General features: G+C 37.3%; 1 protein-coding gene across 1 annotated transcript in view; it reads left to right on the forward strand.

Annotated features, from left to right (window-relative positions):
- LOC140246749 (uncharacterized) overlaps positions 1 to 27,130 on the forward strand; it is a 166,766-nt gene that overhangs the window by 135,918 nt on the left and 3,718 nt on the right. The window contains exons 10-14 of the mRNA XM_072326087.1: positions 2,455 to 2,637; positions 11,035 to 11,206; positions 23,857 to 23,995; positions 24,598 to 24,724; positions 26,044 to 26,096. Coding sequence (XP_072182188.1) covers positions 2,455 to 2,637; positions 11,035 to 11,206; positions 23,857 to 23,995; positions 24,598 to 24,724; positions 26,044 to 26,096 — 674 coding nt within the window. The remainder of the gene's footprint in view (positions 1 to 2,454; positions 2,638 to 11,034; positions 11,207 to 23,856; positions 23,996 to 24,597; positions 24,725 to 26,043; positions 26,097 to 27,130) is intronic.

Consider the following 27,130-nt stretch of genomic DNA (forward strand, 5'->3'; position numbering starts at 1 on the left):
AAACATTTTTCTTCTTTTTGTGTGTGTGTGTGTGTGTGTGTGTGTGTGATATTAGCGAATTTTCTAAGCGCTTGTTGTTGTTGTTGTTGTTTGAAAAAATGAAGTAAGACAATATAAATATTTACGACTTCCCTAGCAGATATGTGTCATCTTTAGTCGTTGTCACTTCAGTTCTAATTATAGCTATAATTGGGTGGCTGGCTAGACAGCTCTTAGAGTGTTATAGAAATCAAATATATAAAAGAGTTTTTGAACATTATTTATATTTAAAATCTTTAAGAATGAATATTTGAAGAGTTTGTTTGCAAAAACCGATAAGTCCATTTTTGGAGATTTTGAAGTACGGTCTCTGTCATAAAGTACAAAATAATACATTTTAAATGATATATTGGTCACTACATATAAAGGTACATTTTTGAAGTTATGGTCAAAAGAAGCAAATTTTTTCTTATCATTCTCTATGTTTTTCTTGACCTTTAATCGCAAATATCTCCGTTTGGCAAATATGGACTTATCGGTTTTTGCAAACAAACTCTTCATTTGTTTCCCTTATGAAGGTTACTTACGTCAGTTTTTGGTGGCTCACTTTTCTTAAGCAAATAATAGGTAGTGCGTGCGTTGTGCTTTTATTTTCTCTGAATCAAAACTGAAGATAAGAAAATATGTTATTGTTTTTAGATTAATCAGTGATAAAAAGAAATGGAAGTTACACAAATACAGGCCTGCAATTATTGACATCATCCTTCTGCCTTTCTTGTGATTGGAATGACTTCTGCTATCTTCTTATTTGGCACGGGTCCAGTTGTGAGAGAGACGTTGATTATGTGCACCAAAGAGTGTATTACATAAGAAGTGACATTTTTAACAGCTGAATATCAATTCTGTCGCAACCTGGGTCTTTTTTTTTTCTTATTTCAAATGAAATGATCTTTCACATACATCATGTATATTTATACTTTTACTGGATAGATGAAGTATAAATAAGTCTTTGAGCTTTTGTGGATAATTCTTGATATTTCATCTCATTAACATAAGCAATGGGAAGTCCTACATTTGCGTACTACGATGCTTTGTCATTTGGACACAGGGACACATCATACATAATATGGTTTAACCTCCCCGTCCCCTCACGCAGACATGTTTACAAAAGTTAAATACATGATGCACCTTTATCATATTGGTAAAACGGATTACCTCACTGCTATTACACAGGACCCCTATTGTTTGTTTGTTTTTGTGTGTGTGTGTGTGTGTTTTTTTTTGTTTTTTTTTGTTTTGTTTTTTTCTTTTTTGTTGAGAATCTAACGCCTGTGTTCACCGATCTCATTCTTGGGAACTTTATCTAAAGCGCTGACTTACCCAAACAGAACAATTCCTTCCATACAGGTCTGTGAGTGAAAGCGATGGCAGGGGCACAAACTTTTATTGGAAAACCGTGAAATTAATATGGTGCCATGACAGCTAGGAATGGGTCATCGCTGTATCATTTTACAAGTTTAAAACAATAATAACGAATGATCTGCTTTAGTGATTAATGGAACTACAAACATTTATCTAATTCTCCGACATTTCTTGTCCTTTTTTATCACTTGCTTTAGCAGACGTCCATGTTTTCACTGTCACCATGTCTATACCGGAAACAACAGCATCTTTCTTTCTTTGCAATATGTAACGACATACGACAGGTGTACATTGAACCATTCACCTCTCCTATCCGGAAATGTCGGGACCGGCGCTCATCCGGATAAGGGATATGCCGGATATGCGAGACTCAATATTAAATAGATACAGCTGCCTACCCAAGGGTATACATGTACACATTTTGCGTGAACGTGTCACGTCTTCGCCAGCTCGTCTGCGTTCTGAATTCTCTGAATTTGCTCTTGCCATGATTTGGGGTAATGAGTGTCTGAATGCATGCTTTGTAGTCCCCCCCCCCCCCCCAAAAAAAAAAAAAAACAAACAAACAAAAAAAAAAAAACAAAACAAAAACAAAACAAAGAAATTTGACGTGAATGTATGTTAATTGTGCTGGAAATAGTACACAATTCATGTGAGTTTTGTGTAGGAATTTGGATTGAGTTTGATATCTCTCTTTCCCCAGTAATTATTAAATTGAAAAAAAAAAAAAAAAAAAAAAAAAAAAAAAAAAAAAAAACACGTCGAGATCACATCGCCGAATTATATCCGGGTCCTGATAAAGGGATTCCGGATAGGAGAGGTCGGACTGTACTCGAGGTATGCATTTTCACACAACGTATCCAAATTCTGTTGTACTTCAGCAATATACAAAATTAGGAAATTGTAAAAAGTCATTTTTCTTGAATATCATATGGTAAGGCTTTTCTCTACATGGTGTCTGCATTACGTTGATCGTTGTTTCATTAATTAATTCTTCTTCTATAAATCTGATTTGTTTATTTGACCTCATTACCACTTGTTTTTTTCGTACAGATCCAAGATCTGCATTTGCTTCTTGACAGCTGGAGTGATGATGTTCAGTATCTATCGTCGATGGGAGAAAACCTGGCCCGATGGGTGTTAACTATGCCAAATGTCTTTAGGTTCGCTCTGGAATGCCCCTACTTGAACCATACATTCTTCTCAACAGCCGTCACCTTAGCATCATCATGTGAGGTATGTTATCATTGAATGCCATGTATTATTGTCCTTTGTTCTTCTTAGTGATTTCATTTCTGAAATGTTCTTTATCCTTTCTTTTATTAGTGAATCTGCCCATCGCTTGTTGTTACTTTGATAAAATTCGTTGTGGTAAGAAATTATTAACTCTTTATGTGCCACGTTCGCACCTCCGACTCAGTCGACGGCGTGCCAACTTCGCATATTCTACTCAACAAACAAAGCCGCCAAGACCGATCGATAAACCGCTAATTACTTTTAATCCCGCGGCACAATGAAAGCGTTTCTCGTGCTTTTGTTCCTCTCATATACGGCTTGCATTCTTTGTGGTGATCGACTATCAAGCGATGTTCCCAGCTAACTTTTGCTTATACATTCTAAGTTTCTGTCACGGCTTAATGTGCAAAAGTCATGCCTTTACAGTTTTGTATCAACTGGTCATTCAAAAGAAAAATTGAAAATAGAGTCGTCATGCAATTTATATCGAAACAGAGCTTGGCATTCCTCTTTAACTTTGCCAACTATTATGCCCATCTTAACAGAAATTCGTAGAAGTTATACAAATTGGAAAAACATAATTCTTTCTCAAAGCATGACTACCTTCGTGTCTCAGAACAACGTGGCACACAGGGGGTTTCCACCATGGCACATAAAGAGTTAATATATTGCCACATTCCACTGCAAATATTTTTCCTCCCGTACACTTGTCAAAACAGCAGTTCAAGGATTACCAGTTAGAAGGTGAACAGGTCACCTTTATTACGCAGTGTCAAGTTACATGGAGAAAAATGTTTTTGAAAAAAAAAATGGGCCGTTGAACATTAGCGTAAATGGTGGGGGGGGGGGAGGGAGATGGGGGATGCATCAACCACTCTTGAAAGAGGGTGGCCTGTGTAATCACGCCCCCCCCCCCCATCTGAGAGTTTTTTAAAAAAGGAATAAGAAGAAGAAAATGTGACTGAAATCATTTGTGGCATACTGCATGACGTTTGCTACAGGGCCTTAACTTGGCTGCAGGTAGATAGAACTTGCGATCCGGGCAACTACGGCCGAGATACGTGCTAATGTGGTAGTGATGTGCGGATCACCTGCGGGGACCTCTGGGCAGCATTTAATTTTCCCTTCCCAAGTCTCATTCAAAGTTTACCCGGAAAGGTGTGACATGACCTTTTATAGTTAAGTTCGCGTAAGGCCCTGTCACGCCTTTCCGGGCAATCTACGCGGGCTTGTTACGTATAGGAAATTTTCAGCCAGAAGGATCATTTTCTGCGGGTGGACAAGGACTTGGGTGACTTTTGCGAGCGTCTTAACCGCTGGATGCCTGCTAATTACATTCTACTTACGTTCTAGTAACGGGCGACATACGGGCATTGCGAAGTACCTGCGTTACAAGTGCGAGTTACCTGTCACTGCCTGCGTGGGAGTTGCCTTATTATTATTATTATTAGGTGATCCGAGTATCCTCTCGGATCACCTTCTGTATCTGTACGGATTCTTTCTTCTTCTTTCTTTATTTCTCCCCAAAAGTTGTGCAGAGGTTAGCTCAGAAAGTGCTATGCCTATCAAGTTCAAACTTACGCCATGTATATATCGTGTCCCAAAGATGACAGATCTAGTAAAAGCATAGTGATCAGTCGACCGTGACGTCACTATGACGTCATTATATGAAAACACATTCTCAATCATATCTCATTAATGGAGTGGAATTTTTCAATGAAATGTACGTCACATATATTTCAAGTTATGCGCATTCTACTCATATTCTCAAAATTCATCTATACCTTAATACGTGCGCGTACGCGCGCGTTGAAATATTTGTATGCTCCAATCGAGCTCAAATTTTTTTTTGCACACGTTTCAGACCATTTGGAGCATTTTTTGAAAAATTGAAAAAATCGGACGGACGCGTACGCGCGCGCGCATATGCAATAGAAATTTCCCGTTTTTTACTTTGATTGGATGTCTGAAATAGCAAGGAATATTTCTACCAAGTTTCAAGTCAATCCGACTCAATGTGACGTCATACGGGCCCGTCAAAGTTGAAATTCCGCGCGCGGGTCAATGGCGATAGACAGTGCAACTATGCCAAAAAACCGCCAATTTTGAATCCGATTTCACTCGTCAGGATGGACGGTGACCCCCCATTTTCTTTACATTTTCTGAAAGCTGATGAGTTGTACATGTCATTTCATGGGTTGGCGATGCTGAAAAAATTGATTAAAAGATATCAAATTGCTTAATAAAGTAAAAAAAGTAAATTTTCAAAATGACGTCATCAAATTTTAAGTTCATTCGAGGGTATCTCACTAATCCTTTGCCAATTTTCACCGAGATCTTAGTATGTTGTAGCTTATTTAATGTTCTTCCAAAAATTATATTACAAACTTTTGATTGGATGACGTCATCACCTCGTAAAAATGGATTAAAAGTCATCTTGTCAAATTTGACCAGTTTACGTGTTACCTCTATGGGTGTGCAGTTTTTCTGGAAATGAAAATTGACATGACTGTCTTTATCGAGCATTAGCTCACTTATGCTTCAATGAATTTCTCCCAGATTTTAATATGTTGTAGCTAAGACTTTGGGCTATCGTGAATGTGCCCTCCGTTTTGTCATATCATGTCGTCATCACGTCAAAACACTTGGTTGAAATTAAAGCTTATCTTCGATGTATTGAAATATTTCTTTCTTTCTGCAACTTTCTTTGCAATAACTCAAGAAAAACATACCCTATCACCACCATATTTTGCACATGTTTAGTTCACGTCACGTACATTATTTCAAAAAATAACAACTACTTGATCAGAAACCATCTTGGGTATGTAAATTAGGGTCAAAGGTCAAAAATGTTTCATCCTGTATCTTAGTGAATACATGTCTTATCTTTCCCATATTTTGCACACGCAAAGACCATGTTACAAGGATCATTTCACAAAATAAACGCTTTTTGCTTAGATGCCATCTTGTGTGTGCAAAGTTGGGTCAAAGGTCATATGTACTTTCTTTCTTTATCTTCGTTATGACGTGTTATCTCTATGGGAGTGAATTTTTTTAGATGTGAAAATTGACATGACTGTCCTTATCGAGCACTAGCTCACTTACCTTTCGGTGAATTTCTCCCAGATTTTAATATGTTGTAGCTGAGACTTTGCACTATCGTCAAATGTCCTTCGTTTTTTCATACGACGTCGAAATCACATCGAAAAACTTGGTTGAAATTAAAGCTTATCTTCGATGTATTGAGATATTTCTTTCTTTCTGCAACTTTCTTTGCAATAAATCAAGAAAAACATATCCTATCACCCCCATACTTAGCACATGTTTAGTTCATGTCGCGTAAATTATTTCATAAAATAACAACTACTTGATCGGACAACATCTTGGGTATGTAAATTAGGGTCAAAGGTCATAAATGTTTCATCTTGTATCTTGGCGAATACCTGTCCTATCATTCCCATATTTTGCACACGTATAGACGATGTCGCAAAAGAATCATTTCACAAAATAACCACTTTTTCCTCAGATGCCATCTTGGGAGTGTAAAGGTGGGTCAAAGGTCATATACATTTGTTGCTGTATCTTTGTTATCTAGTGTATACAGAATTTGGTACCAGAGATGGCAGATATGATTCCCTTTTCTAAATGAGAATTCAAACATCACACGGCCAGTGTCTCTAAACACAGATGAAACCTGTATGGTCATGCCTATTGCGATCAGGAGTCGAATCATTGATTAAAAAAAAAAAAATCGGATCACCTTAATTTGTCAGTAATGACAAATTACAATCTCTAGTTATTATTACTATTATTTATTGTGCGCTTTTCCCACAAGGCCCAAAGCGCTTACAATCAATATTCAAAGCATGTACGACAGTATATGTAATTGGATAAATGTTACAGCTACGAACTAGTTGCTACTAAAAAGATGTGTTTTCCAGGCTTTTTTGAAAACACCGACTGATGGAGACTGTCTAACGGTAAGTGGTAAATTGTTCCAGTGCTTTGAAGCAGACACAGTAAATGTCCTATCACCGGCTAAAGTGCGAGTAACAGAGTATGTGAGACGAAGCGGATCACTAGATGACTTCAAATTTGTAGTAGGTGTATATAAAGTCAAACAGGCATCTAGGTATTTCGGAGCTTGATCGTGTTGACTGTTGAGGATTTTATAGACAAACAAAACTAGTTTGAAAATTATCCGTTGCTTGAAAGGAAGCCAGTGCAACGACTTCAGAAGTGGCTGTGATGGGTAGTCCCTAGAAACCTGAAACACTAATCGGGCTGCCCAATTTTGAAGTCGCTGCACACTCGACGATCCAATTGAGTTGAAGGAATGGAAGAGAGAAGCCCGTTACAATAATCTATACGGGATAGAACTAAAGAACGTACTGCGTTATGACATGCAGATTGATCAATAAATCTCCTGATTCTAGCAATATTTCTTAAATAAAACGTAACAGTACTACAAATTTGAGAAATATGTTGAGACATTGACATTCGACGATCAAAAATAACACCAAGATTTCTTATTGTTTCTGAGGGGCTAATTAGTGTGCAACCAACATTGAGCTGAATGTGTGGAAGACCGCGCAGATTGTGGGCTGAAGCTGCAACAAAAAACTCAGTCTTCGAATCATTCAGTTTCAACTTATTTGCTACTTATTTGCCTTGGAGGTGCTGCCGCTGCGGACCTCCTACTGGTGTTCTGCGAGTCATCGGGAACAGGTTTTCAGCATGTTCAAGGGCCTGTCACACCTATATCCATACGGCTAAACTTCTCGTGCAAATATCGACGGACCTACCCAGCAATTTCCAAAAGGGTACACAACCTTCGAGAAGTGTGTATTGCTTTGTAGGCCCTGGGCGGAGCGACGAAAAGACGCTTGGTCTTGGATTTTCGCCATTTCATTTTATATTGTTTCCATACCTTATAAACAACATTATAGAATTAAGAAATAACTTATCCCCACGTTTAAGTCTTGCACATTAACAAAATGCGTTTATTTAAAAGATATTTATCCACGTCTTCGAGTGTTCGTAGTAGCCACATTGTAGCCGTGCATACACACATTATATGTGACCGTGCACCACAAAACGAACAAAAAGTCGCACCCCTTCATTTCACGTGAGGATTCAAGAAAGGTGAAACGGGTCAACCAAGTCAATTTTGAGTTTTCAATATTTTCTGAAAGAGTTATTCTTCTTCTACATTATTCTTGAGTTTGGGGTCATAAAATGAATGGGAAAGAGCATTTTCAGTAGTTTTTCTACAACCTTTTTTTTTTTTTTTGTAGAGAAGTGAGATCAGGTATGTCTTAGAGCCCCCTTTTCATTTCTTGATAACCCTTTGCAAACTCTTCACTTTCAAGTCTGATACCTTTTGAAAGGATAAGACTACTGCTTTGAAAGTTGGCAGTAATCATGGGCAGAATGTTTAAATAGAGCGTGCTCAATTTCAATTTAATCTGAAAATTTCTTCATTGTTGTTGCTCCAGTGGTTTACCTCCACTTTTTTGTCCTATTCATCGCACGGCTAGCACGTTTTGCTAAAGATTAAACGCTGGAATGAACAGATAGACCCTGTACTTCAGAGCCTCTTTTCTCGGTTCGCACTTGTATAGAGTGTGTGCTTTCTTTCCAATATTAAGATAGGTTAGGAGTGTCCATTTGAATTGAGTTATACATCATTTTAAGGCTTAGAGTCTGCCCTTTTAGAATCTGTCCTTAACTAAAAATCCATGTTTGGCCACTTTTTGTTTGTTTTTTGGTGCAGGGTCACATATGGTATAGTGAATACACGCGCAGATGATGTATACAGTACGGTACGGTGCATACGTACCTCGCGATGTACGAGCAGGGCGATGGATAACACGACTGCTCTGTAAAGCACAGTCAGAGTGTTGGCTTCAGACAGTACTACACACAAATATCGACCTTTTCTCGAAACAGTTTAAAATTAATACTTTTCGTATGTTCAGTAGTATCCTTAAATACATTCAAAAGATTTGGAAATAAGATAAGTCGTGTGTGACAGAATTAAGCCGTCCGCAATATAAAGCTCTGCATTGCCCATTTCAATAGCTGTATTTTCAGATCTTGTACGTGCATATATGCGCTACGAATGCAGAAATTACACCAGTAATAAAAAAAAGTACTTCTGTATATTATAAAACTAAACAAAAAAAGAACGAAAAAGTCAATTGATAATAGTCTTAGTACAGACTTGATGTAATGATTTCAATATGACTTTCTTGCAAACTGAAATAAGGTCGCAAGTATGTTTGTCTCTTGACATGAACGTGCAATACCGTATATCACCTCCCCCCCCCCCCAAAAAAAAAAAACACACACAATATATATATGTATATATGATATACATATATATATATATATATATATATATATGAAGAGTTTGATTGCAAAAACCGATAAGTCCATATTTACCAAATGGAGATATTTGCGATTAAAGGTCAAGAAAAATGAAGGGACTAATAAGATTTTTTTTGCTTCTTTTGACCATAACTTCAAAAATGTACCTTTATATGTAGTGACCAGTATATCATTTAAAAAGGTATTATTTTGTACTTTATGACAGAGACTGTACTTCAAAATCTTCAAAAATGGACTTATCGTTTTTTGCAAACAAACTCTTCATATATATATATATGAAGAGTTTGTTTGCAAAAACCGATAAGTCCATTTTTGAAGATTTTGAAGTACAGTCTCTGTCATAAAGTACAAAATAATACCTTTTAAATGATATATCTTAATGGTCACTACATATAAAGGTATATCTTTGAAGTTATGGTCAAAAGAAGCAAAAAGTTTCTTATTATTCTCTTTATTTTTCTTGACCTTTAATGGCAAATATCTCCATTTGACAAATATGGACTTATCGGTTTTTGCAAACAAACTCTTCATATACATATATAATACATATATAATCGAACTATTTACGAAATAATTCTAAGAATAATGAATGAAGCAACATGCAATTTCAGGGAATTAAGTTATAACTTACTACCAACATCTTGCAGAAAACCTCTTTCGATTAATTGCTTTAGTGTTCACGAAGAAAGACGGAACTTTGTAAAAACGTGGAGTGAAGTGACTTGTAATATGCTTTACAAAGATCCCTCTATCTCCATGAACACTGAACCAAATCGAATTTCTGCATTCTTAATTTAAGGGCCACCTTCGTGCAGAATTGGATATTCCACATTCGTGTGGCCGTTTTGTATCACTTTCGGGCCAGTGATGGCACCTCATCGCCAACACTCATCGTCCCCGCGCCTGTGCTCTAGCTCTCCGACGTTCTAATGAAAACATAATGGAATCCCCTGTAAGCTTTGTATTATGCTCCGCTTTCTATTCGAAGAAATCAAATCCAAGAGGCCAGGGAAGCACCGTGTGTTGGGGATATTGTGGAAAATATTACGCGACATGCCCTGCCGTATATAAAACTCATCGTTGGATGAATAATGACATGACATAGCATTCATCTTGAGATTCATAAAGACTAAGCATGGATAGGGTAAATGCAGCAATATTAGTAGGACACACTAGTGAAATAAGCTTTAAGAATGTCATTTTATTTACCTTACTCAGAAAGCGCGGGGGATTTTCTCTTATCATACGTCAGAGTAACAAGTTCTGGGAATACGAACTTTTCACAGAAGAAGGAACAGTCAATTTTGTGGAATTATTAATGTACAGCTTTCCATACGTAACGCCAGAAAATGCTGTAGTCTTCTTATCCAGCAGTAGCGCAACGAAACCGTACAAACATTTTATACTGCTTGTGAACGGGATGATACCTTGAGTAAATAGAAATGTGGGTCGAATACATGTATCATTTGAACACATCAGTGAAACCTTGAGAAGAAATCAGGACGATCCGATCACAAGTTATGAATCGTTAAAGTTTCAGTGCCGCTCCGGTCAGGAGGTGTGCTGTTTGGGAGAGTCTGTTTGACCCGCTTCCATACAAATTTCTGATTTTGGCGCAAATCAGCCCAGTATCGGGTCCGGGTTCAATTACAATGCGATTGCCTACCGATTAGTCGGTCCGATACATTTTCGTGGGTGACCGGAAACAAAAATCTTTCCTCCAGACGAGCGTCTGAGGGGAAAAAATGTTTGTGGATAGTCGTAGTAGTTACAGCTGCAACAAATGCCAGAAGCGGACCCGTTGAAACCACAAAGATACAGGAAAGAACACCGTTAATAATCATGTCATAGTGCTATCATAGTGTAATTGATTAAACAGTTGCGCTTCGCTACAATTTTAAATTTTCGAAAATATGGTCTCATGTAGAATGCGATGCTGTTAGACCGAACAAAAGAAATTGACATTGTGTTTGCATATCATTTTTTTTCTCTTCGTTTTTTCAGATCCGCGAACTTTCGATGTCATTTCGCGCAAGTGTGATTAGAGCAGAAGAAACAACAACAGCAAACTTTGCAGAATTTCTATGCCAAATGCCTCATCTTGAGCGTGCCGATGTCACATGGCGCGATCTGCCTAAGGCATTCTTCACGAAAATGGCTTCAAAGATGTCACGCTGTAAAGTAATTATAAGACACCGAAGGTTCTATTATAATTTTCATTTTCATAATCATTATTATTATTATAATCTATGGTGAAGAGAAGGGGAAGGAATTAAGCGTACAATTGCTGTGATAGGCCTTGAGGATTCTATCTAAGAACAGAATTGCGGAATTCTTTCCGAACTTTGTGTTGCAGAAGGATATTTTGCAGATACCTATATTTTGATGTCTGGCTTAATTGTGTTACAATCAACGACAAGAATTATCATTCAATATTTTAAACTTCTTAATAACGTTATTTGCCATTTAATTTCCTCTAACCTACTTCCCAAATAGAGCCATGTCCAAGTCTCTTGTAGCTAGCCCTGACATTCACCGGCAAGATCACGAAATTAATTTTTGTATGCAGCATCTTCCAGTAAACTGAGAAACGATTAGATTTATATCAATATGCAAGGGGAAAAGGGAAAGAAAGTGATCAAAAAAAAAATATATATATATATATCGCCAAAGTTCAAAGGTGAGCGTTATAAAGAATACATGGCTACATGGCTCTTTTTAATGTTCACTGAAAAATAAAGTCTCTCTTCAGCTTTAATTTGACACCTTGTTTGCGTTACCATTGTCACGGATCATAGAGTTAGGGTCTTTCCAAAGTGAATGGTACAAAAGCTTCTTTTTCCAAATTTTCGTTTGTACGTTACGAATCCAACTTTTCTGAAAGTTTTTTGATTTTATTGTTTGTTTGTTTTGCACATCAAGTTTTAGTGATATATGCTAACCCTTATGTTAATCCTATAAGGCCCAAGCTTTTTTGATCCTTCCCAGGCCGAAGGGGGACACATTGTGGTCCCCCTATATAACTTTGTTATTGTTTGAACTCATACTCTACATGACCGCATACTTGATTTTTTTAAGGTCACCCATAGAGGGCGTTATTTACCAAAACATAAAGAAATACATTGGAAATATGCTAAAAACATGATTTTTCTGTATAATTTCTTTTTCCTCAGTATATATGTCTTATCATAGACCAATGTTTTTAATATTTGCCACAAATGATGTGCAAGTTAAAAGCTCATATTTTTGTAATGGTTGGTATTTCTCAGGGTCACCACATGGGGGCGTTATTCATAACAAAATAATGAAATATATTGTGAGACCTGTGATGTATTGTTGGGATAGGTATATGCATAGTTTCATATTTCATATTCCCATAATAGTGGAATTTTAAGTTTGCAGATTGATGATGTGATAAAGAAATGATATTAGAGGTATAACGTGGGTGAAGGAATCTAAATGACACAAAATAGAACGGCAATCTTTGGAAAAAAAAGTTAGCTAGTTTTGATGTGGCTCTCGAGAATGCTGACTGGTCAGGAGTGTTTGGCAGCGATGATATCAATATATCTTTTCATAATTTTATGGAAATATTCAATCATCATTTAGATGATGTAATTCCAAAACAAAAAAAATAGAACAGATTACAAAAAAAAAACACCCAGGTTACCTTGGATCTCAAAATCAATCCTTCGTTCAATTAATAGGAAAAATCGTTTGTATTATAAATATAAGCTGGAAAAAACCGAGCGATCGAAGAATAGATACACATCACACAAAAATACTTTGACAATGATTTTACATTCTGAAAAGAAAAGATATTACTTCAAGCAATTCTCGAGATATAGGTTTGATATGAAAAATACTTGGAAAGTTGTAAAACAGGCCATGAATGTTCCGAGTAAAAACTCTGACATTGACAAAATTAAAATGAATGATGAATCGATTAATGATTCTCTTCATATTGCAAATATCTTTAATTCCTATTTTTTAAAAATAGGTGAAAATTATGCTCAAACTATTCCTGCAACAGAAACTCATTTTACTGAATTTTTAGGCCAGCGCAACTCTGATTCCATATTTTTTACACCGACTAATAGATTTGAAATTATTGATATAGTTCCCTCTTTTGAGAACAAACGAAGTTCTGGTTATGATGAGATAGATAATTTTATACTAATATATAAAATAATATAGATAATTTTATACTAATAAATAGATAGATAATTTTATACTAATAAAATAGATAATTTTATACCAATGTTTTTAATATTTGCCACAAATGATGTGCAAGTTAAAAGCTCATATTTTTGTAGTGATTGGTATTTCTCAGGGTCACCACATGGGGGCGCTATTCATAACAAAATAGTGAAATATATTGTGAGACCTGTGATGTATTGTTGGGATAGGTATATGCATAGTTTCATATTTCATATTCCCATAATAGTGGAATTTTAAGTTTGCAGATTGATGATGTGATAAAGAAATGATATTAGAGGTATAACTTGGGTGAAGGAATCTAAATGACACAAAATAGAACGGCAATCTTTGGAAAAAAAAGTTAGCTAGTTTTGATGTGGCTCTCGAGAATGCTGACTGGTCAGGAGTGTTTGGCAGCGATGATATCAATATATCTTTTCATAATTTTAGGGAAATATTCAATCATCATTTAGATGATGTAATTCCAAAACAAAAAAAAATAGAACAGATTACAAAAAAACACCCAGGTTACCTTGGATCTCAAAATCAATCCTTCGTTCAATTAATAGGAAAAATCGTTTGTATTATAAATATAAGCTGGAAAAAACCGAGCGATCGAAGAATAGATACACATCATACAAAAATACTTTGACAATGATTTTACGTTCTGAAAAGAAAAGATATTACTTCAAGCAATTCTCGAGATATAGGTTTGATATGAAAAATACTTGGAAAGTTGTAAAACAGGCCATGAATGTTCCGAGTAAAAACTCTGACATTGACAAAATTAAAATGAATGATGAATTGATTAATGATTCTCTTCATATTGCAAATATCTTTAATTCCTATTTTTTAAAAATAGGTGAAAATTATGCTCAAACTATTCCTGCAACAGAAACTCATTTTACTGAATTTTTAGGCCAGCGCAACTCTGATTCCATATTTTTTTACACCGACTAATAGATTTGAAATTATTGATATAGTTTCCTCTTTTCAGAACAAACGAAGTTCTGGTTATGATGAGATAGATAATTTCATACTTAAGGGTGTTATTTCCTCGATTGCTGATCCACTTGTTCACATATTTAATTTGTGACCCGCTACAACAAAATGGTCCTAAAGTCGGGTGAGGCTGATTATTTAAAAATTGCATGACACAATTCCCTAATCTTTCTGCTTTAAATTGATGTATAACACATCTTATAAAAGAAATCGGCTGTGGAGATATCGATGTTTAAAAGAGAGCATGTCGAGACGTCTGGGAAATCACTGTTTCGAGAAAAGCGCCCTAAAAGATCTCCTTGCGACGCAATCACGATCAAGTCAGTATTCACCTCCGGACAATAGAAGGTAAGCCCTAGCAACCCCCGAAATGCTCATTCAAACACAGCGTCGGCGGTCTCCTCACCGACCAATCAGTGACCAGGATGCCAGGAGAAGCGGCTGGGCATAGCGCACCCTGCCAGCACGCACCAGTCGACTAGGCAGTGTGCGAGCTTCACGCTTCGGTTAGCAGCAAGCAGCAAACTGACCAATGAGATCACTCTGGTCGTTGTTAGGGGCGGAGCCTATCTGTGGCGCTCAATCCAAATGTTCGAACCAGTTTCTGCTTTCTTGAAACGCCAAAAAACATGGCCCAGAAAAACGCTATTTTTTTATCTTTCCTTTCACCATTTTGCTTCAAAATTTCGACAGACGATAGAAGACATGTCAGACTCTAATAATATGTCAAATTCAGAAAATCGTAAGTTTTGACCAATTTTGATGCTCTGACTTCAAACTCGATTTTCACGGCTTTGACCGTGCGCGACTTTAGGACCATTTTGTTGTAGCAGGTCACATTTGTCAATCCTTAACGGTGTGTTTCCCGATAAAATGAAATTGGCTAAATACCAATATTTAAGAAAGGCGATAAACTTGTAATCAGCAATTATCGCCCAATTTCATTATTGTCCTCACTGTCTAAGGTTTTAGAAAAACTTATTTATAAGAGAATGATCAATTTTTTGAAGGTACACGAAGTTTTTACAAATTCTCAGTTTGGTTTTCGTGAGAAACATAGTACTTCGCATGCTCTTTTATATTTCGTTGATAGAGTAGTTCATGCCATTGATAATCATTCTTATTTAGTTAGTATTTTCTTGGACTTCTCCAAGGCCTTCGACACCATCAATCATGACATTTTACTTTATAAATTATCGCATTATGGAGTACGTGGGAAGGCCTTGGAGTGGTTCAAGAGTTATTTAGTCGATAGAAAACAATTTGTTACAATTAAAAATAATGATTCAGTTATCAGAGAAGTTAAATGTGGCGTCCCACAGGGAAGTCTTTTAGGGCCGTTATTGTTCATCATTTATATAAATGATTTTTGTCACGTATCTGATGATCTCTCTTTTATTCATTTCGCAGATGATACAAATGTATTTTTCGCCCATAACGATATTGATTTTCTCGTTCACAAAATCAATATTGAATTGAATAAAGTGACAAACTGGGTCAGAGCTAATAAGTTATCACTCAATGCTGAAAAAACGAAATATATGATTTTTAGTAGTACTGTTGACAGTTTAAACACAAATATAGTTTTTGATGATTCTCATCTACAAAGAGTATCAAATATCAAATTCTTGGGGGTCACTGTAGACGATAAACTTTCCTGGAAATCACATGTTGATAATATTTGTAACATAATATCGCGTAACATAGGTGTTATAAATAGAATTTCTCTCTTTCTTTTTTTCGCAAACTTATTTTTCTTGTTTGTGTTATTTGTATACCATAATTGGATATGATTTATGTTTGTATGCCAATAGTTGAAATCAATAAAACATATGTGTGACGCTCCAACAAAATGAGTCATAAGTCGCACGGGGAGTTTTCCCGTAATGAGCCGAAAATGAAGGGGAAGCACTGCTCGGGTCGAAATTTTTTCATGACGGATTTTGATTCCTTGATGTTTTATCTATTTGTACAGAAAATTTCAGCGTGTAAAAATGAGTACAAGTCTCCCAAATCACAGTTTTTCTGAGACCATTTTTTTCGGTTACATTTTTTTCGAACGCTCGCCTTTGCGTTGCGTTTCGCACCTATTGTTCTCGCCCGATCGAGACTCCGCCTCCGTTGCTAGGGCGTATGCTAATTATGAAGCATTGCTCTTGACCCCATTGAAGACAAAACAAAGCAATGTGCGTGCGGCGGCGGCGGCGAGGGCTTTAGAATTACGCAATAACAGTGAGCTGACCAAGGCTATCAATTGCATGACCAGCAAGTTGCGCTTGATACATGCACCGCATTTCATGAAGTGGTGATTGATGTGACGCACAAATGGCGCTGAAAATTTTTATTCCAACGACGATCACGCAAAATTTTATCAATGAGCTAAAATGATCACATATCGAACTTGAAACCTCTCTAGTGATGCGTGTGTGTACTTTTACAACGGTTATTGGCCTCATTAATGAATTCATTCAAATGATTATAACTTTCGTTTCCTGGTATGTGACTTGCTGTTTAAAGTTCATCTTTGGAGATATAGTAGGGCCTAAGTTGTCCATTATTCTCGTTTTTATAAAGTCGACAATTCGTGTGATAATTAGCCAAATGTATGTAATACGTAATATTATTTCCCTGGTTAATAAGAATTATTGCCCTATTTACTTATGATGGTTTGGGCCGTGACGGCATGGAGAGAAATCGGAAGACAAACATTATTATTATCCCCAAATAGCTCGTGTTCCCTTTGGAGGATATTCTGACTCTTGTCATCTGTGTATTTTTCAGAAGTAAGACCTATTTGAGAAAGTGACAGAAAGCTGTGTCGCTACTCAAAAGTGTGCTTCTTCATTTTGTTTTTGTTTTTTATCAGAATGTTTGTAATGATAGCTGTTTGTCGTGTATTACGTGTAGCTGACATGTGAGAGGTCAAGTCTGCAAAGAATTTGGCTAACAGCTTTGCGAAGTAGCAGCGCTAATTGCCTATTGAATTGTGTATTGTGAGGAATTCGAATGAAAGAACTCGGGCGACACTGTTCACGCCTTTTATCCGAGTAAACCCCGCATCAACGAAGCCTTGAACAAAGAAAGGTGAACTTCCTGCTATCAAGGGATGGATAATCACGCAACCAGTATTCTTTCTTCGCCATTAATAGCAGAATCAGTGACATACTGTAATGGAGCAACAGTGTTGGAGGATCGGCATTGTGTCTGCTAATTTGTAAAATAATTTTTCAGTCCCCTTTTGTGTTCAGAACCACAGTCAGGGACGCTATCTCTTACAAGCTATCGTTACTATCTTAAAACGTGAATTTTATGAAAGGTTAAAAGCGATTGCGGAATCAGTTCTTCTGCGTGACACCAGGCTTTTATAAAAGCATACCAGGCTTAAATCGTTTACCTGTATGGAAAGGGCGGGAATACATACTTATCGCAATAATCCGGATTTGAGAGTGATACACTCTACTAATTTTCTTCATCTTTACCCCGACAAAGACCATGGTAATTCAAAACAAACAAACAAACAAACAAACAAACAAACAAACAAGCAGTTGCATTATATCAGAACGTACAGAATTTTTGTGTTTCATGTATGTATAGGTCATCTCTTGATGTATAGTAGGCATTTGTTGTCGTTTTTTATAGCGTTTCCTAATAAATGCCTTTAGCGAAAACCCAACGCAACTTTTATCAAGGAGGGAAGGGAACTTAAATTTGAATATACACAATTAGTTTACAAAAATCAGACATGTAAATAAGGCAACCATATTATACATCCGCATGGCCGATTGTAATCTCTTACTTTGACTATTAAACATGATCGCCTGCTGCATTTACATGCTTTTTCGAATTTCTTGAACTTTGCCTCATTTCCTCTTTCTTTTTTTAACAATTGCTCGCAATATTTAAGAATCGTAACACAGTCTGCTATCCCACAATATAATGTTCCATTTGATTCGGCACTTAATGTTGGTCGGGTGACGCCAAATGTTGGAAACTCGAGCGATGATACATGGCATTTTGTTTGTTGGTTTTCGTCTCATCGCTCAAAAGAATTTTGACTAAGATTACAGAGGTATCATCTACAAGACTTAACTGATGGTTTACAGAAGTGATCATCAATTCAGTAAGGATAAGTCAACAAGTCATGAATTCACTTTACCCATCATGTCTAATCGCACTACGACATTGTTGAGGTAACCGCGCCTTTTTATTCTCATAGTTCAAACTAATTCTTGACATAATCAAAACAAGTAGTTCTTTATATAATTTCTCAAAATACTCAAAAGATGGCCTAAGTCAAAACTTTCTATAAAGATTGCATACGGCAATCTTTACTGGCCTAAACAAGTTTTCTAGAGCTATCACTTCCCCTATGACGATGACTTCGATTGCATTTTGAACTTGTACCGAACTACTTTCAAAACGGCTATTAGGCCCTACCTTTATAGTTCGATTAATGAACCAGTCTTTTGAATTCATAACCAACATTCGTAATCGTAACCATCACAGTAACATAATCCTGTCAATAACAGTTGGAAAATGTAAATGCTATGATAGCGCAAAATAATTAAGTAACGATTATCTTCATACATTCTAATTCCTAAGTGATGTCGCTACGAAAATGACACATGGTTTGACTACTGCTTCACACATGGTTTCTGCTTCAAGTAAAAAGGAATGGGATATACTTCTAATGATAATACCACGCCGTACAATGCATTTCACTGTATTTGGTAACGTTTGGTTACGTTTCTGTGCGCTTTACGTACGGAAAATAAAAGGCAGATTGATGCTATTAACATGCCAACGCACAACGCATTAAAATACATCGTGTACAATGTAATGTTTTAGTATACGGTTTGAAACTTTGAATTTGTGAGTCCTTTATAAAGTTATACGGGTTATTACATTATCAAGCAAAAATTAAAGTATTTAGGGTTTCGGATTTGCTCAGAAGACTAACAATGCTATATACATGTATGACGATCGTTCGCAACAGAGACAATCCGCTTCAATAGATATGTAATTCTGTTTTCATAAATTGAAAGAGAAACGTAAAGAAGTCAACTTTTTAACTTCATTTAGCTTTCTCACCAATTGAACTTGATTTGATCTGCCATGCATGATGTCGCTTTGTACAGTGTGTTCTATTAATTCTATTAAACTATTTAATTTGCGTGCTTGTTTTTTTTTATGCAGAATATTACAGGTAAGTATAAATTCATAATGTTTGTACATATGACATGTTCGTTGTTTTGTATCTTAATTTTTATAATATATCACGTGTCCATTATCTGATTCTGACCACGAAAATATGGCGGACTGTTTAAATGCGGAGTATGTACTGGAAAACTAATGTCTCCTGCCAGTGTAGACAAACTAATTTCTAGTCTATCCCCGCTTGAAATGGAAATAGAAAAAAAAATCGACGTTCGACTTTCAGCACATTTCAACCGTTTTGTATAGTGCCTGGTACATGTAATGGACATAATTCTTTAGCGCATAAGCAATCACACAACTTTCGGGAATAAATGTATGTCTTAATGATTGTATCTCATGGAAGAAAACTCGTCTCCTTGCCTCAATTTTAGCTTCTTCCTTTTCAAGCTTGCGGGAAAGAAATAGTTGAACATCAATCGCAATCATAAAGAGAGACACATCCTTAACCCGTTGAGGACGAGTCCCGAGTATACTCGGGCAGGTGTCTATGGGAAATGCGTGTTGTAGCAAAATCAAACCGTCTTCAACGGGTTAAAAATAAACACAGGAGTACTGAGACACACTACGAAATAAAAACGGGCCTTTTATCACTATTGACAACGCATGACATTGAAATGCTTTTTTTTTTTTGGGGGGGGGGTAATACGATTGTTCTGAAGGTTCGTTAATCACACAATGAAATATGGTTCGCTATTAGCTTAGGTTTGTTAACAAGAAAATCAAATGCGGTTCCTTTCCCGGTGGTTCCTTTACCCGAAAGTAATCAAGCAATCATTTTTATTTTATTAAGGTTTGTGAATACAAAACGAAATGAAGAAGGCCTAAGTATTAATTCCGAATATTTGTCAGTATAATTATCTATCTCAAATGCAGAAAGATTGTAACTGTAAATGTGATGTAAAAAACATTAAGCTTAAGCCACAAGTTAATATAATGGTTCTTTATAAGCTATGGTATTACAAAAGTGACCGAGAATAAGAAGTATATTTATGATACAATCATATAAACCCAACGTGAAGTTGTCAGGCCTACATCAATCTTTGCTTCTGATACGTATAGTATGTGCAGCATTGGCAAGTGTGATAAGCGATAATTACTGTGGACGCAACGTCTATAAAGGAATGTGCCTAATATGGCGGGAATTCAGAATGTTACGACTGTATACAGCTGCAGCAGAACAGACGCGAAAGCAGTCTTTGATGCTCTGCAACATTACGACCATGTGCATAATTTGAGGGTTTTTAATACATGCAAAGAACACGATCTCAAAAGACAACTATCGTTAATTAACTTCATTGATTTTCTCTACCGATGCTGTCTATTGAACTCCCGCCTACAATGGGTTCACAGGTTCTATTTAGCTATTGGTACTTGCTAAACGTTTCCATTGACAACAACATGGGAGGAGAATGGAAGCGATCAACGTCCTCACTAAAAGACGCTTCTCGTAATACGCATTGCGTGTCTTTTTTCTTTCTACTGTTTTCTATTGTTTGTGAGTTCAAAACTTGCGGCAAACTACACCGCAGCCGACACACAACGTGTACCGACTCATTCATGCGGCGGCAGCGGCACGGACACAAACGCACCGAAGTTTGCATTCGGGCTGCCGTATTGGTCAGAATCGTTAATGATAGACCTGTCCTGCGATTGGTTAATTATCTTACACACCCAAGCTATCGCCTTATATGGTAGTGCGTGCGATGGAGCGTAAACGCCGTCGCTAAGCAGGACTGTTGTATTGTTTCGTCCCGTGAAAGAAACAGGTCGTGAGCTTGAACATAGCCTGAACTTTGAGAGCGATTTTCTCCGTTATTTAGAAAATGGACTGACATCATAAGCGTGGTTAATATTCGTTTTTATGATCTATAGGGATGTCGAAATGAGTTGTATTATATATCAGTCTAAAGCTTAGAGTCTGTAGAATTCACATATAGGCATAACTACGATTTCATTTTTTGCGACTTTTGACTCATTCCGACGGAGCGCATCACATATAAAGAAAAAAAAAAAGAATGAAATTTCATATTCCACAAAAAATATTACTTATGTTATATTCGTCGTTAATATTGCCTCATTTGAATTATGGAGTTTTAGTTTGGGGCAATACGCATCAGAATTTACTTGAAAGAGTGTCCCTCTTGCAAAAGAAAGCCCTCCGCGTTATCTGCCATTCCCCTGTACGTTCTCATACAAACACGTTGTTTGCCTCTAACAAGCTCTTAAAAATTAAAAATCTGTTTTTGTATAATTTAGGCCAATTTATGTACAATTATTGCAACAATTTGCTTCCATCTATTTTTGATTCTATGTTCCTCAAAAACCAATCATTTCATGAATATCCTACTAGGCGTTCCAATGAATTACATTTACCCCTTTTACGCACGATCCTTGCTAAAAATACACTTATTTACAAAGGCCCAAATTACTGGAATTCTTTGAATCATGATATAAAAAACGCCCCATCCATATATTCTTTCAAGAGGAGACTGAAGTCCTTTCTATTGCAATCGTATGACTCTACAGTACTGAACTAGCCATTTGGCCTTCTTTCTCACATACTGACTTATTCACCTTTTCTCCTCTTTGAAGAATAACTTGTATTCTTTCGGATGTCTGCTGCCATCTACGCTATCGCCCAAAGCGTCAAAGACTTGAATTTCTGTCTTGCTCCTGTTCATACGTCCCTTCATTTCTTTGCTTTTCTCCTTTCAGGCGTTACAATATCACTTTTTTTTCCCACAACTATCATCTGTTTCTCTAGACATGCTTCTGTCGAAGATTGCTGTCTCTGTTGTGCATTTTCGTTTGCTATTTTGTCTTCTATTTGTTAGTCTTGTCCATTCAGTTTTGTCCCGTACAGCCTTTTCTTCAGTAGTTGTTTCGTTGTCTAGTCTTTTTCTATGTTTGTTTGCGTCTAAGAAGGTAAATGAATTTATCTGTGAATCTAATTCTCAGTGGGCTTCCAGACTTCCTCTTCTTTTTTTCTTTTTTTTCCCTTTTGTATTTATGATGCTTCAATTAATCTTCCCATTTATGTTACTTTTCCAGAGGGGCCCACATTCTACAAGCTCTGTCTTTTTAGTGGGTCTCTCCATTTTTCACACTTTAAGCAAAGTTATACATGTACTTCATTTCGATCACTTCTGTTTCTTTTTTACAACAATGTATAATTACTATAAGGTCCTCAATTGTTGTACATTCTTTTCAATACATAATGTTCTGTTTACCTTATTCTCTGTTGTCAAAAGAAGTGTAACTTATGTTTTGTCGGAAAATGAAATAAACTTTGAATTGAATTGAAAAAAAAAATACTGTTATTTTCAAATATCTCTATTATTATCTATTGTTTTATGCCGTTGTCACAGAAAAACAAAGGAAATAATAAGAAAAACATTTCAGGGCCATAATTACATCACATGTTGCTTCTTCAGCAAATTTCAGCCAAGAAATGCCTATTTCATATAATACTGTTAACTGGAATTGGAACAGAAAAATACGCAAAAATCTGACTGACATGGTTGTTAGTTTATGGTTGCCATGCCAACCAGCAATATCAAATAGAGCTAAATTATATATCGAAATGTTTGAAATAAGGTTTTAGGAAAAGTCACCAAATTTGATTAAAATTTGATTACGGGCGAAGGAGTGGCGAATGAAAATCTCCTCCTTGGGCTTTATAGAGTTAACATTTTGTGAGTGACTGTACAATCTCTGGTGGGGACATCATTCTTACCCACATTTGACGTGTCCACCTCCCCTGTTAAAACAAAGCTGTGAACGACGCTGCATGTCTCGCACTGCTCTTCTAATCTTTCCGAGATCATGACCAAAGAGTATAGAAGCTAGCGCTAAAAGGGCTTACTCCGGCGATTTTTGCATAGTGCGCTTATAGGCGAAGTATAGGCGCCATTTGGATAACAAACCTGCTGGATGATCAATAGAGGGCATATATTATGTGACACTAGCAGTGCCGTATGATAGTATGGCACTGGGCCCTGGTATATGAAGTGCATGATTTTTTTTTCTTCCTTTTGAGACTGTGTTTGTCAGCTCAAAGACAACATTTGAGGGACTAAAGATTGAAAAATAAATGACATTGCTTCATTTGGTTTTGTTTTTATGCCTCGCCAGAAAATATGCTTCTGGGTGGCATTTTTGGGTCTGAATAACAGTTATACCGCTATCTGCCTCCTTAAAGAGAGAGAGAGAGAAAAAAAAAGACATGTAAAGACCGCCAGAGTTGCTCCATAGGGTCACGTAATACACTGGCGACAATCCAACACCCTCACGGCTTGTTACTAAAATTGCCGCCATTGGGTTCCATGTTGGGCTCCATGGCGTGCTATACGTGTTTGCGTGTAAAATCGCGAGAGTAAGCCCTCTTGCCCATCTCCTGCCGAATAGTACGAGCCTGCAAGTCATCCAGATCACGTGGTGGAAGTCACAGGGTGTCAATTCTTGAGATCATTCCATCTCATGCTGCCATCTATCAGCCTCTCACGGACAGCTCGAAGACATTGAGCGCTGGTCAGGAGCATGGAAGGTGCGGGAACATTCCTCGATCCTGTCATTCAATGTTTCCTTGCAGCTTTTCCAATGTCCTCTTTGATCAAGTTTACGTACGTGCCACCTGTCCATTGGTGTCTCTGTTGAAAAAGAATGACCCAATCATTTTGCCAATTCCACACAGGCCAGCTCACACAGTCCTATTTTTATGTGCTCTTGTTTACGTCATAATTGAACTCCGGTGGATGTCCTGCAGCCGCGTACTCCATGATATTGGGGAGTTTTCGATATATGACGGGAGGATCGAGAGTACGTGGACGCAATCAGCTGTGACAGTCACCGCACTTGGACTCCCGTCCCCATATGTTAAGCAGTTTTGCTTTCCTGCTAGGACGGAGGCGTGAGGACAAGATCACTGATTGGCTGGCAGGCTGGCTGGCTCACTTTTGCCCAGCATTGGGACCGAACGCTATTTTGGCCGAGTACTGTACTCGTTTTCCCCAGGATTGGACGTTTCTCTGAATTGATCATGCATAGAAGCAAATTTTGAACACAACACGCTCAACTACCGGTCGCATCTTGCTTCGAAAACTCGCTATAAGATTGTGGGTGTTCACCTCCCGTCCATGCTGAATGCAGCTTCTTTGACAACAACATGGTTTCGCAAGAAATTTTCATCACCCTCAACACTACCCAGGAGCCACCTCGAAAAGTTGAACCTCTTCTGAAAATCCCGCTTCTGCAGTTGATGACACCCTTACACTTTGTAAGGATACATATTAGAGGCACATGGAACCGGTGGTTGAGTAGAATGCGTACTCGGGCGCACGGTGCAAGTTTCCTATACAGACCTATGCCATCGACTCCTCTTTATCGCTTATGCTGTTATCCATTTCCACGGGTCCGAAGAAGTCCAATCCACTGTAGTCAGTGGTCCGATCACAGTTCGGCTCAGAATTCGGATGAGGGGGATGACAGCTATAGCAAACCTCTTTTGTGATGTCATACTAAGAAGGACATAAGCAAAAACCCTGGCATCACTGCAGACTGCGTCAGTGCGTGATGCGCAGAGAAGGCAAAGAAGGCAATGTTACCCAGCAACACTTACACGCTTTACTCTTGACAACTCCACTTCGGCAATCTTCATATCAATGCTAACGGTGATCGGCAGTATCATCCAACAGCGCCCCCACACCCACCGGGTCTAGCGCCTTTGAGACCCATTTTTGCAATACGATAGAGAGTTGTAGCTGTGGTCCATGGATGGGCATCCAGTTGTACAGACAGCCTCAATGTTTTCTGGTCATCACTCACTCCTCCGCCCGCCAGAATTACCCTTGTTTCTGTTAGGCTTGTTCCGTAATGTTGGTAATGTTATTGTCACCACAAAATGTCCTTTGCTCAACTGAAAGTTGCATCATGGTCAGATATCTTTTGCTGTCTCCTGTAACATTTAAGACTCCGACTGTCACACTTAAATATTTACCTTATAAGTGATGTGTACTTACCTGACCTTGCTACAAGAGCGGTAGGTTGATAGAGGACACTGTAGCAAATCAATACCATTCTTAAGAAGAATGTAGGACTGCGCTCTCCTGACATTGCAGCTGGAAACTTACCCCGTTACCCGAAAATGAACCAAGGTCAATCATTTAGAAGAATGCGGAGTAATGCACACCTGACATTGCAGCAGGGTAATTACCCGGCTGGATGAAATGAATGTAGAACACCATGTGCTCAACAGAGATTACAGGTAGACACTTATTTCGCAACAAAACAGTCACTTGCAAATAGTAAACAGGGGGATGGCATTTCATTAAAATTATTCGTGCGAAAACTAAACAAACGAAGAAACAAACAAACAAAAAACTTACCAAAACGTTGGTTTCGCACTTGGAAAAAAGTAGGTTTTGTACCCTTCACCTTCAAAGGACCCTAACTCTGTGATACTTAAGAATGTTAACGCAAGCAAAATGTCAAATTAAAGCTGATGAGTTACTTTGTTTTGTGGTAAACATGTACCAAGAATAAAATATGTATTCTTGACATTTCTGGTATTTCTTTTCATTTTGTTAAATGTTACAGATAAAGGGCATTACCATCAATGAAAAGCCGTTAGAACACTGGCTCAGCAAGAGGTAAGGATGCGTGGCAGAGTTATTACTTATGCATTTAATTTTTTTATATCTATTTTTTCATACCTTATCTCATCAGTCATGTAGTATGTAACCATGCATCACAAAACTAGCAAAAAATCGCACCCCTTGATTTTACGTGAGGACTCAAAAAAAAAAAAGTGAAGTGGTTCAACCAAGACAGTTTTTCATATTTCCTGAAAGAGCTATCCTTCTTCCACATCATTCTTCAGTTTGGGATCTTAACTGGAATGGGAAACTGTGCATTTTTTTTTTCTACAATCCTTTTTGGGGGATAGTAGAATGATCAGGTATGTCTTAAAGGCTCGTTTGCATTTCTTGAAATCCTTGGCACGCTCTTCAATTCCATGTCTAATAAATTCTAAAACGATATTACTACTGCTCCGTTGCTCCGTTGGTTAACATTCTGTCTTCAACCCCTTTCATCGCACAAATAGCACTATTTGGTAAAGATTAAGAGCTTGGATAGACCTGACCCTGTACTTCAGAGTCTCTTTTCTCAATTCACACTTTTCCAGAGAGTGTGCTTTCTTTCCAGTATTTAGGTAAGTTAGGGGAGTCCATTTGAATTGGGTTTACATCATTTCAAAGCTTCGAGTCTGCCCTAACAGAATCTGTCCCTTACAAAAAAAAAAATAATAATAATAAAAAAAAATAAAAAATAAATAAAAAAAAAATCCATGTCTGACGACTTGTTTGTCGGTGTTTTGAAGCATGGTCAAAAATAAAGTTTGTTTCGAGCTTGGTGAATGCATGGATCTGAGCATCAACAACCTAAATCAATAATAGCAAAATGATAATAGAAACGATATGCTCACATAACTCGATGGCAAAATGAGAAAAGGAATTTTGTCCTCCGTTAGTGCATGGGGACACTTGACCATCTCCACATCGTGTATCTTCTTATACGCAGTTTATTCGCGTTTTTAATATACGTATTGTCTTTGCCATACTACAGATGAGTAGAGTGATGACTTTTTTTTAAGAATCCTTTCAAAAGCTAGAACACTTTCAAA

The sequence above is a fragment of the Diadema setosum genome, chromosome 3 (genome assembly GCF_964275005.1).
Source record: "Diadema setosum chromosome 3, eeDiaSeto1, whole genome shotgun sequence".
In the NCBI taxonomy this organism is placed as follows: domain Eukaryota; kingdom Metazoa; phylum Echinodermata; class Echinoidea; order Diadematoida; family Diadematidae; genus Diadema; species Diadema setosum.